This window comes from Emiliania huxleyi, assembly GCF_000372725.1.
Source record: "Emiliania huxleyi CCMP1516 unplaced genomic scaffold EMIHUscaffold_57, whole genome shotgun sequence".
NCBI classification, from domain to species: Eukaryota; Haptophyta; order Isochrysidales; family Noelaerhabdaceae; genus Emiliania; species Emiliania huxleyi.
In genome coordinates, this window is record NW_005197722.1 from 630,516 (window position 1) to 642,513 (window position 11,998).

The following is an 11,998-nucleotide window of genomic DNA, read 5'->3' on the forward strand; positions in this document are numbered from 1 at the left end:
CGTGCTGAGGGGGGGTCGAAGGCGCTGCCTCGTGGGCCCGTCGAGGCTAGTAGCGCGGAGCGTTGATATTGGGGACGCCTATTGTGAGTGACGTTGGCGTGTTGGATACGCGGAGTGAATCTGCCCGAGCTGTGGGCCTGCGGGTGATAAGAGTGTGCCTGGGCGGCGGTCGCGAGGACGCTGGTGTACGCGGGGCAGGCAGGAGGAGGACCGGAGGTGGTGGAGGAGGAGGCGGAGGTGGTGGAGGTGGTGGTGGTGGAGGAGGAGGAGGTGGTGGTGGTGGTGGAAGAGGCGGAAGAGGCGGAGGAGGCGGCGGAGGCGGCGGAGGCGGTCCTTCGGCGCTGCTGCTGCGCCGCTACCGCGAGGGGCGTCTCGACTCGGCCATCCTCACCGCCGCCACGCTGCGCGCGATCTGGCGCGGGCCGGGGGCACCGAGCCCTGCTCACAGCACGAGGTGTGAACGGCGTCTCCCCATACCCAGGCGCGGGCCGGGCATCGAGCCGCTCGGCGGTGCGACGCCCGCTGTGCTGAGCTGCGCACCGCTCCGCGCCGAGGTGTATGCGCTCTGCGTGCCGCCGCTGAGCAGGGAGGCCGCCGGTGGCGAGGGCGGCGGAGAGGGCGGCGGAGAGGGCGGCGGCGGGGGCGGCGGCGGAGAGGGCGGCGGCGGAGAGGGCGGCGGCGGTGCAGCGGCGTCAGTGCGCGAGTACCTCGTCTACTCGGGCAAGGCGGACCCGGCGGCGCCGAACGTCGTGCGTGTGCCGGCGCGCGAGATTGCGCGAGATTGCGCGAGATTGCGCGAGATTGCGCGAGATTGCGCGAGATTGCGCGAGGTTGCGCGAGATTGCGCGAGATTGCGCGAGGTTGCGCGAGATTGCGCGAGATTGCGCGAGGTTGCGCGCCACCCGCCAGCCCCTCCTCAGCCTCACTCCTTGCTTTGCGCGGCTGGCGTCCGAGATCAGCCGAGATGACCCGAGATCAGCCGAGATCAGGCGCGGCCGGCGTGCGTCGAGAGAGTTGATGAGTCTGCGAGGCGCGCGCCCCATCTCCGTGGCTGTGCCCTACAAGGCGCGGCTGGCGTCCTTTGACGCCGCGGGCGCCATGCCGCCGCACGCGCGCTGCAGCCTGCTGCTGGCCCGTCTCGACGAGGGCACCCGAGATCAGCCGAGATCTCGCGAGATCAGGCGCGCTGCAGCCTGCTGCTGGCCGCTCTCGCGCGCGCGTCTGGCGGAGACGCCGCGCTCGCCGGCCTCGACCCCGCCGTCGTGATTGCCGCTGGGCCGCCGGTGCTAGCCGCGCTGACACTCCGCTTCCTGCGTCGCCGCGGCTTGCTGGGCGGCGGAGGAGGAGGCGGCGGAGGAGGAGGCGGCGGAGGAGGAGGAGGAGGCGGCGGCGGAGGAGGCGGCGGAGGAGGAGGCGGCGGAGGAGGAGGAGGCGGCGGAGGAGGAGGAGGAGGCGGAGGAGGAGGAGGCGGCGGAGGAGGAGGCGGCGGAGGAGGAGGAGGCGGCGGAGGAGGAGGAGGCGGCGGAGGAGGAGGAGGAGGAGGAGGCGGCTGCTTGGCCTCGATGGTGCTACTCGCGCAGGCGGTAGTCCTGGCGCGGCTGGACGTGCTTCGCGACCGGCTGAGGCATGCGATTCCCCGAGAGTCCGCGAGAGTCCCCGAGATCGCCCGAGATTCCACGAGATCACCTGAGCTCACCCGAGATGATCCGAGATCACCGGAGATCACCCGAGATTGTGACGTGCCACACACTCTCGGCTGAGGCACGGCCCGGAGACGCGCGGTGAACCGCGAGTCCTTCTTTCGCCTAGAGCTTCTTTCTGCAGCATATGCGTGTGACCAACCATGTCAGGCCCGGGCCAGGACCTGTCCTGGACACGTCTCGGACGGGGGGGGTGTCCGGGACACGTCCGGACGCGTCCACTGTACACAGCCACTGTACACAGCCCTCTCGCCTGTCTGGTCGGCAGTCTGCAACCCTAGCGTGGCGTGTGCAGGCATGACCCGGAGGCACGCGCACGCGCCGCGTGCCCCTCCCCTGACGGCCTCGCCGCCGCCACCCTCTTCCTCCGCGCCTCGACCGACGTGATGCTGCTCAACTCTGGCTGCGGCGAGATCCGCCGAGATTCGCCGAGATCACTCGAGATTGCCCGAGATTGCCCGAGATTCATCGGGCTGCGGCGAGCCGCTCGCGAGACTCTCCGAGATCACCCGAGATCACCCGAGATCACCCGAGATCACCCGAGATCACCGGAGATTAGGCGAGCCGCTCGCGGTCGCCGGCGCGTGGCAGTTTTACGACGGCCCCACCTTCCACGCAATGCTGCACGCCGCGCGGCGCGGCGCGGCGCGGCTCCGGCTGCTCCGCGGCGACGCCCTGCTCGCAGGGCTCCTGGCCGCCCTCGGCCCGCTCGCCTCCGGCTCAGACGACGCGGCGAGGTTGGGGGAGACGTGCGCCGAGGCGGCGCGGCTGTGGGCCGAGGCGGGCGCCACTCTGGGGTGACACTTGGTGGCCCGACGCCTCGCCGTTTGGGGGGAGCGGCACCCTCCTGCGTCCTGGCTCCTGCGGAGTGCTCCTGCACATTGATCAGAGCAGCCTCATGCACCAACCGCTCGCCAACTCTTTGATCTGAGGTAACGGAGGTAAGGTAAAACCTCTCCACACACAAAAGGTGGTGGGACAGAGGGGGGGCGACCCTCGCGTCTCGCGACTCCACATGTCATCTAACTTCACTTCGATCTCGGCGGTCGGTCACCGGGTCAGCGTCTCACAGCCGGTCGAAGGTTGGGTCGCCACACACCTGCTCGAACTTAGCGACTGGGGCCTACGAAGAGCAACGCGATCGGGGACTGAGCCCCTTTACTGCTGCCGCCGCCCCGCGCACATGAAAAACAGGGCAAGCGCGCCAGGTGCCACGTGCCCGATTTGTCGAGGCAGGCGCTGACCATGAACTCGCCGTTGGAGCGGCCCTCAGGCCCATCTGTGTTTCGGCCGTGCGAGAATAGCTCGATGTCGTCGCTCATGAAATCGACTTGGCACGCGATGTCGTCGAGGAATGTGTAGTCGCTCATCCCGGCGGCGCGCAACTCGTTCACCTTTTCAACCTGCTCGCACGGGTGACAGGTGGATAGAGGGGTTGTTCACACCGCCGTGCGTCGAATCAGCCCATCAAACGGACGATTGGCTGTGATAGCGCGCAGATCTGGTCGAAGTAGGACTCCGGGGACTCCTTACCACAAGTGCCGTGCTTGCGCCACTCGTGGTTGACGAACCACAACATGTAGCGCGTCTCGAGCTTACTCGCGATCGGGCCCTTGTACGAGTTGTAGCAAGACGGGAGCTCCTAAATGATTCAGTCAGCAGACATCCTCACGCCAGCGCGCGACTCGACGGGGCAACGTCTTGACCCCGCCTTGACATTGTAGCACGAAGGAATGGCATAAGCACTGTCGCACTTGTTGGATGTGCAGTACGCTTCCGGGTCAAAGACCCAGTCCTGGTCCTCGCAGGATTGGGCGGTGCCGGGGTACTCGGGCAGGACCCACTCTTCGCCAGGGATGTAGCTGTTTGAGGTGCCGTAAATGTCCCAGCAGTAGCTGTCGCCATAGGGCGGCCCTTCAAACCAGAGGCCGTGCACCTTGGCGCCAGGGAGCTCATACGGCGGGTTTGTCTGGTCGGTCTCGCCCGAGTTGGCATTGTCTTTGTCAATCGCGCCGCCTAGCCCACCGTATGTACCAAGTCCTGTGTCGATGGCGAGGACGCCGCACTGCCTGACTGTGCGGCCACAGTTCATGGCCGGCCCGTACGGACTAGGATACTCTGGGCACGTGCCGCGTGCGGTCAACCCCGAAGGCTGGAGCATGGAAGCCGTGTCGATTTTATCTGCGATTTCGGATAGGCCAAAGATGCTGTCGACAGTGTATGCCTCCGAATAATGGGCGGCAAGTGCGAGGCCAATGGCCCACGCGCAGGGAACGCGGCGGCTCTCCATGCTGGGAGACACGAAGTCGATGGACGGACGTGTGGGTACGGATCTGCGGCCCGTCAAATGGCTGATTTTTAGGTTTGTTGTTGGCAAATCAAGACACAGAGCTTGAGCACAAGCTTGAGCACTTGAGCACCGGATAGGGTCGATTCCGCATGGTACGGGACCCCTCGATCGTCTCGCCCTCCCTCACTGCTGTGTTCATTTTCAGTGTATGTAGCTCTTACGAACATACCCGTAGGTGAACTGCTGACAGGGTTTGCGATGATTTTGGGGGGTCATAACAAACACGGTGCAGGATCGAGGTTTACGCTGCTGAAGCAGTATCGTCCCCTCTCTCCCCGACGGCGATGGCGGTGTGACCGATCGAGCTACCCCATCACCGTCTCGGATTAATGTGGGATCGAACCACTCCGGGATGGGCAAGCCCACGTTCTCATTGAGAGCTGTGCCTTTCTATCACCTGTGAGAGATAGTGGAGAGTGTGTGCGCCACATCAGCCGGAGCGGGCGGTGAGAGGGGGGGGGGGGGGACGCTCATCCACTCAAGCGTACAAAGCAACTTCAAGACATACTACACACACAGCAGACAAAGCAACTTCAAGACGTACTACACACGAGCGCAGAGCCCGTAGCACACTCAGCGCTAGTCCAGCCCGTGCCCCCCCCCCCCCCCCCCAGAGCTCACACAGAATCACAGCGGGAGGAAAGCGGCGAGTCGCAATTCCTGGGGTCCTTGTGGCGGGCCACCCTGTCCAGAAAGGCATGGCTGCCAATCTGGGGTCTCTCCAGTGCTCGATCTTTACCGGTATGAGACCGGTATTTGGCGATATTTTGATTAGTTTTGGAGTGGTATGGTATAGTGGTACGCGAAAGTGGTATGCGGGGTTTTCATTATAGTTGTAGCGGCTGTCGGTGTTGTCCCGGGGGCGAAACCATGCAAAAGTGCGGGTATTACCCGGGTATACCCGGGTTTTTCCAGGTATACCCGCAAAATACCCGGTATTTTGCCGATTTTGCCGATTTTGCCACCAAGAAGGCACTCCGACTCGCTTTGATTTCCGTGAGGCAACTGGTATCCCGTACCACTTTTTGATTAGCGCAGGCCTTGGGTTTGATTAGCCAAAAACTCCCATACCGGTAAAGATCGAGCACTGGGTCTCTCGACCGAGTCTATGAAGCCCTGGCCGCTCCCGCGTCCCGGTGGTGGCAAGGATAGCTGCTGATACTCGATGATACCCCTAACTCTGCGGGCTAACCTCGAAATCTGCACCTTGGATGGCTGCGCTCCCTGTCTCGCAGCCATCCGTGCTAAGGATGGCTGGCACGCCTAGATCTCAAGATCGCTCATCGGCGGCAAGCGCAGCATCGCCATGTCTCGCTCCTGCACCATCTTGCCGAAGCGCAGGCCCGGGAAGGCAGTGTCTTTTATGAAGCGGAGCCGCGCCGTGTCGTGCTTGTTGTACCTCCCTGAGCGGCCGGCGTAGCGCTGGTGCACCTCCTGGAGGATCAGCTGCAGCTCGAGCTGATGGCGGACGAGGTCCTCACCGCTCGGCAGCGCCGGCGAAAGGCACATGGCGGCGGCACAGGAGATCTGCGAACAGGGCGAACCGACGCTGGCAGGTGAAGCAGCGTCGGTTCGCTACCAGCAGCGTGGGTACCCTCCCTGAAAAAAGTCCGAACCCAGCTGTCAGATCATGAAACTCGTGCTGTCTCTCGTCGTTTTCGCGTCAGGCCACGCTATCCAGGTCTTTGACGGCGTGTTTGCGCCGCCGACGTGCGAGGCGCTGAATGTGGCGGCCAACGCGCGCGGCCTGGGCCATGCTCTCTACACGCGCTCAGTCGGGCCGCGCACGGCGCTCGAGCACGCGTTCGAGTCCTTTCTTTCCGAGGTCGACGACGATTCTCCGCACGTCGAGTACTGGTCTCGGCAGGAGTGGAAGCACATCGAGGCCCACGCGGACGTCGACGAGGCGCTGGCCGCAGGAGGAGGCCCTCTGCGCTACCCGCGGCACGCTCACGTGCTCTACCTCGACGTGGGGAGCCGAGTGCGAGGCCCGACGTGCGTGTGGGAGGCGGGCCGTGGCGAAGACGGTCGCCCGCCGCGGTTCGCAGGCGCGATGACAGTGGTGCCCGCCGTCGCGGGCCGCGTACTCCGATTCGACGGCTCGCTGCAACACGCTGTCCCTCGCCCCGCTGACGTCTGGCTAGCGCCGTTTGTCATCTCTCAGTCCGGCCCTCCGGAGGACTTTGGCCGCTCGGTGGTGCTCTTCAACTGCTGGCCAGAAGCGGAGGCGCCGCCGCACGAAGTGCAGCCGGACGAGCCTGCCGCCGGCGTAGACGCCGCCTCGATCTACCGCGCCGCCCCGCGCGCGCAGTGGCGGCCGGCCGACCTGTCGCACGGGCCGCCACCGGCATCGTCGGGCGGGAGGGCAGCGACGATGAAGCTGTGGCTGCTGGGCGAACGGGAGCGGCGAGGCTCGGTCGAGCGGACGCTGCCCTTACGGGTCGACGCCGATGCAGTGCTCGCGGCCCTTCAGGAAGGGGAGGAGTGCACGAGGCTGGACCCGTGCTAGCATGCTAGAGGCAGCACACACACGGCGGGGCCGCCTGGGTGGGTGCTCAAACACAGGGAGGTCTGGCTCACGGAACTGACGTCAGTTCCACGAGCTCTTGGCTACCGGGGTTTTTTTTTGGGCTCGTGATCAACCCGCCGCCACCCTCACCCCCCGCCGCCTAGCCGCTCGCTCGCCGTTCGCTCACCCGCTCGCGCCAGACCTTCTACCTCCTCGTGATCCACCCGCCGCCACCCTCGCCTCGCCCTCCCGCCACCTAGCCGCTCGCTCGCTCCTATCCGTGCCACGCCTATCCGTGATCCTGCCGTTACCGCGCCGTCCTTGCTCCTTTCTGCCGTGCCGCTCCTTCCTCCGTGGTCCGTGCCGCGCCGCCCTTGCCGTTTAGCCCGCCGCCCCCCCTGCCGTCCGTTACCGCCGTGCCGCCGTACAGTGCCACGCCCCGTGCCGTTTGTCCCGCCGTCCGATGCCCTGCCTGCCGTCTGTTGCCGCCGCTCTGCCTTACCGCCAACCCTTGCCGTGCCGCGCCGCCTTTACACACACACCTTACTTCCTGCTCGACTGAGTTTGCGATGATGAGCGAACCGAGCCGCCGGGTGCCCCGCAGCGGCCTCGCTGGGCCAGAACGTCGGCCCCGAGTGCTCCGCAGCAGCCTCGCTGAGCCAGAACGTCGGCTCGCGAGGTGGGGTGCTAGTATGAGCCCGACCCAGGTCGTAGTGTTCTTGCTCCCAGCGCTTGCGCTTCGGCGGTTAGTGGTGCACTAACCTCCGAGAAACCCTTCGGGTCGCTCCTCATCGCAAACCCTGTCAGCAGAGTCTCCTACGGGAATGTACGTAAGAGCTACATACACTGAAAAACAAAAAAGCAAGCGGCCGTGCGTTTTCTTCAAGTCCTTGTGCCGCGGAGCACAGCTCGTTCCCCGCGCTTTGGGGCAGCTAGAGCTCGCAGCGGAGCTCCGCGCTTTGGGGCAGCTCGTTCCCACGCGCCACGCTGGCCATCGTCTTACCCTTTGCCATGCCACACCACGTCGCGAGCGCGCTCGCACTGACCTACGTTCTCGTCGCCCGGCCACCGTTGGCGTGCCGTACAATGCGGGCGCCGCCACTGCGCGCCGGCCTCTTTGAGCGCATGAGCCGCGGCGGCGGCGGCGAGGGCGAGGAGGGTGGCGCCGCCGCCGACGCATGGGAGGAGGCGCTGACGGGCAGCGAGCTCTCGCGGCCGTCGAACCGCTTCTACGACGCTGTGACAAACATCTCGGCGCCGGAGCTCATCGGAAGCTTCGCCGAGACGGCTCCGCCCGAGGTGCAGCAGGCGGTGCGCTCGACGGTGGTCTCGCTGCTGGGCAATCTGCCGCCGCAGCTCTACGACACCTCCGTCGCCTCCACCGGCCAGAACGTCGCCTCTCTCATGTACTCGATGCAGCTGACCGGTTACATGTTCCGAAACGCAGAGTACCGCCGCTCGCTGATCGAGTCGCTGCAGCGGGACGGAGGCGACTTGTGTGTGTGTGTGTGTGTGTGTGTGTGTGTGTGTGTGTGTGTGTGTGTGTGTGTGTGTGTGTGTGTGTGTGTGTGTGTGTGTGTGTGTGTGTGTGTGTGTGTGTGTGTGTGTGTGTGTGTGTGTGTGTGTGTGTGTGTGTGTGTGTGTGTGTGTGTGTGTGTGTGTGTGTGTGTGTGTGTCGGCCGCCATCTCCTGCCTCGCGTCCACCCGCACACCGCGCATGTGTCGCCTCTGGCTGCTCTTCACCTCTCTATCTCTACCGATCGTCGAGGGGTGGCGGCGGCGCGGCGGGTGTGGCAGCCCAGCTCGTTGAGTGTCTTGTGAGTGTGTGTCTCTGTGTGTCGCTGTCACCCCTTTGTCTCGCGCCTGTGTGTGCCCAGTCCAAGCCCCTGGCTGTCCTTCACCTTCCTTTTCTATCTGTCTCCAGGTGACTCAGCGGTGCTACCGCCGGTGGACGAGGCGGGCGCGGCGCTTCCGGAGGTGTCTGGCCTCATCAAGGTGACTCTGGGCGAGGGGAGACTCCCAAGACACCTACCTCTTGAGACACCTCTGAGACACCTCTGAGACACCTCTGAGACACCTCTGAGACACCTCTCTGAGACACCTACCTCTTCCTCTGAGACACCTCTCTCCACCTCTCTGAGACACCTCTCTGAGACACCTCTCTGAGACACCTCTCTGAGACACCTCTGAGACACCTCTCTGAGACGCCTCTCTGAGACACCTCTGAGACACCTCTGAGACACCTCTGAGACACCTCTGAGACACCTCTGAGACACCTCCGTGACACGTCCATGACCCCTCCAAGACACGCCCGAGACACGCCCGAGACACGCCCGAGACACCTCCGAGTCACTTCCGAGACATGTCCGAGACACCTCCGAGTCACTTCCGAGACATGTCCGAGACACGCCCGAGACGTGTCCAAGGTGAAGCTCGGTGAGGGGACGGAGGTGGAGGTGGAGGCGGCAGCGTACATGAGCGAGCTGCGCTCCGAGGTCTCTCGGCGACATCTCGGCGACATCTCGGCGACATCTCGGCGACATCTCGGCGACATCTCGGCGACATCTCGGCGACAGCTCGGCTGTATCTCGGCGACAGCTCGGCTGTATCTCGGCGACATCTCGCTACCGTAGGTCGAGGCGATGCGGGGCGAGCTGATGCGGACGCGCGAGACGACGCGCGAGGCGCAGGTACTTAATGAACTAATGAATGAACGAATTAATTCTAATTCATGCGAGACGACGCGCGAGGCGCAGGTCATATGAATGAACCAATTAACGAACTAACTAGTTAATTCATGCGAGACGCCCGGACACACACACATAACACACACACACACACGCGCGCGCACGCACCCGCACGCACGTACGCACACACGCACGCACACACACACACACACACACACACACACACACACGCACGCACGCACACACACAGCTCACCCACGCGCACCGGGCCGTGCACTTTCAATGCCGTGCCGGCTCCTGTCTTCTAGACGAGAAGTCGCGAGGGGCTAGCGTGGCCCTTGCCCCACCACCTCGTGTGTGTGGAGAAGTTTACCTCACCTTCCCTTCCCCTTCCCTTCCCCTTGTCCCTCAGGGGGGCGGGCTGCTCGCGTACATCCAGTCGCTCGGCCGAGACAAGCTGCAGTCGCTGACCTTCTAGGGACCTGCCCGGAACCTTCCAGGAACCTTCCTGTAGGCCGCGACAACCTGCAGTCCCTGACGTCGTCAATCTCGCAGGAGGTGCGCGGTGCGATGCGGCTAGTACTGGTGTAGTCCTGCCTCGTCATCATCGTCATCATTCTACTCCTGCTTCTCCTCCTCCTACCAAGACCGATGCGATCATGACTGTTGCTGGCTACGGTACGACTGCTCGACTGCAGTCCGTTCTCCGCGCCCTTCAGGTGCTCGATGCGATGCGGCTCCTCATCGAGTCGATCTTGCGCGAGGCGGACGTCGGCGGCGACACCTTCATGGAGACGCCGGGCGCGCCACGCCGCCGCGCGAGCCGCTCGCCTTAGTATTGATCGCTACTCCACCACGGGTCCCGCCATTGCTGATCACAGGCGTCAAGCTGCGCGAGCTGCTAGTCTGGCAGCTCGTCACCGGCTACCGGCTGCGCGAGCTCGAGGCGCGGGAGGAGCTCAACCGGGCGCTGACGGGAGAGCCGGAGTGACGGCGTGTGGGCAAGAGGTGGGATGCCTACACTTCCCCGTCCCTCTCTCAAGCCCTCTCTAGTACGCGGGTTGTCGGTTGTTGCGCCCCCCGCTAGATCCGGTAGGTAGCCGCGAGCGTCGGAAGACGGGCTGCGCCGCCACATAGGAAAAGTCATGGAAACAAAAAGAGTGCGGGTGTCACCTGTCACTCACTCACACCGATCACCGTCCTTCCGTCGAACTTGGTGTCGGCGAGAGGCCGCGCCGCCCGAACATGTTGCGCAGCCTGGAGTCGCGAGCCGAGGCGTCCGAGAGAGGATAAAGGATATATATGTCTATTCCGTGACCTACCGCGTCGGTCGACGGGTTGCCTCATACGTACCACGTGTCACGTATACGGATTATGGATCTCCGCCGGTGCGCCGCGGCCCGCGGGGGGGCGGGGCGTCTTCGACGTATCACGTATCCGCATTACGCATACGTCTTCTTCGGCCGAACTTCAGAGTCGCGGTGCTCCTCAAATACCGCTCAAACGCCCACGATGTTGTGGAGGGGACATATGCTGATGATCCTGGCCCGATTGGTTCGCTCAGAAAGCTTCTGGGCGGTCGTTAAGGTTCGCTCCCCGCACACGGGCCCGGAAGTATGGTACCCTAGACAAGGCATGGGCGAGACCGTGTGTGGGGTCATGTGAGGTGTCTATGGACGCTCTCCTCACAGGCTAGCTGCCTACTGCTAGCCCTAACTGGCACCCATGGGAGATGTCAATTCACTGTATGAGTGTATGCGAGCAGAGGCACGTGGGCTGAATCTAGATCGCACGCCGTGGCGTATGACTTGGGAGGCGGGCGACCGCAGCGCGCCCATCGTAAGGTCGACGGGGTGCGCGTGTCAGCGAGAGAGTTGCGGGAGATAGATTAGAGCCATGCCCGACTTTTCGAAGACGAGCCCCGCGCCACGGATGCCAGTCGTGCCTCCGCGGGAGCCGCCCTCGAGCCGCGTCCCGTCCGCACTGTCCCTGAGTGCGTCCCGGTGCGTCCCTCCACAAAAGAAACTCGGGAGCCGGGGCAGTCGGAGAAGGGGCAACTCCGTGCACTGACGGTCCGCCGCCAGAAACCACGCCTGCGTGGATCGCGTCACACCATCCTCGCTACCCAACGCGGCCAAAGGATATCCACCTCGAGAACCTCGAGAACCACAAAAGAAGAAAAAGCCGCGCAAATCCCGGTTTGTGGTCCGCCTCTAGCAATTAGCCAGCCGCAAGCAAGGCCGGACAAGACCGTGTGTGGGGTCATGTGAGGTATCTAGTAGCCTTCTCGCACTAACCCTATCTCGCACTCACGGGCAGTGACAATTCAATGGGTGAGTACGCTGGCACGAAGAAAAAGACCATTGGGTTTGTACTATTAAGGTTCCCCAGGCCACTTTCGGGGGGCAAACCCTGCCCGGCCCCTAGAACCCCAGGTAAGGCCCAGGTGTGGCCTAGGGCATCAGAAGGGACCAAGAGGAGTCCAGTCTGAGCCATAGAGCCCATGTCTTTGCCCCCGAAGGTCGCGTTCAAATGCCCGGAACGGACGTCACAGTGGTGTCCGGCCGGCGCGATCACCGAGCTGTGACGCTCAGGGAAGCCCGATGAGGTACTGGTTTCTTTGCCCAGGGCTGGCCTTCCCCCCAGGCTGGATCAGCTGAGCAAGGTTTGGGGAGAATCCTATAGACAGATCTTCAGATATTTTGACGGATGACCAAAATCACCCCGTTTTTGCCCATTTTCGGTCATCCGT

The 11,998-nt window shown here is 63.8% G+C and overlaps 4 protein-coding genes across 4 annotated transcripts; 3 read left to right on the forward strand and 1 right to left on the reverse strand.

The window, feature by feature from the left end:
* Positions 1 to 2,310: 2,310 nt before the first annotated feature.
* Positions 2,311 to 2,661, forward strand: EMIHUDRAFT_357310 (hypothetical protein; the record flags this gene model as incomplete). The annotated part of the gene is made up of 1 exon (XM_005765061.1): positions 2,311 to 2,661. A coding segment is annotated over exon 1 (179 nt), but the record flags the coding sequence as incomplete, so codon positions are not given.
* A 105-nt stretch (positions 2,662 to 2,766) lies between these two features.
* EMIHUDRAFT_213479 (hypothetical protein) lies at positions 2,767 to 3,990 on the reverse strand (the record flags this gene model as incomplete). The annotated part of the gene is made up of 4 exons (XM_005765062.1): positions 2,767 to 2,823; positions 2,945 to 3,103; positions 3,178 to 3,342; positions 3,418 to 3,990. 4 exons carry the CDS (start codon positions 3,988 to 3,990, stop codon positions 2,767 to 2,769), a joined length of 954 nt encoding a protein of 317 aa, XP_005765119.1.
* A 1,690-nt stretch (positions 3,991 to 5,680) lies between these two features.
* EMIHUDRAFT_213481 (hypothetical protein) lies at positions 5,681 to 7,320 on the forward strand (the record flags this gene model as incomplete). Its single annotated transcript, XM_005765063.1, has 4 exons — positions 5,681 to 6,292; positions 6,415 to 6,466; positions 7,164 to 7,238; positions 7,310 to 7,320. The coding sequence occupies 4 exons, from the start codon at positions 5,681 to 5,683 to the stop codon at positions 7,318 to 7,320; spliced, it is 750 nt and encodes a 249-aa protein (XP_005765120.1).
* A 156-nt stretch (positions 7,321 to 7,476) lies between these two features.
* Positions 7,477 to 10,417, forward strand: EMIHUDRAFT_437306 (hypothetical protein). Its single transcript, XM_005765064.1, has 8 exons — positions 7,477 to 8,048; positions 8,484 to 8,554; positions 8,986 to 9,084; positions 9,193 to 9,249; positions 9,659 to 9,692; positions 9,761 to 9,804; positions 9,966 to 10,047; positions 10,128 to 10,417. Exons 1-8 carry the CDS (start codon positions 7,571 to 7,573, stop codon positions 10,235 to 10,237), a joined length of 975 nt encoding a protein of 324 aa, XP_005765121.1. The 5' UTR covers positions 7,477 to 7,570; the 3' UTR covers positions 10,238 to 10,417.
* Positions 10,418 to 11,998: the final 1,581 nt, after the last annotated feature.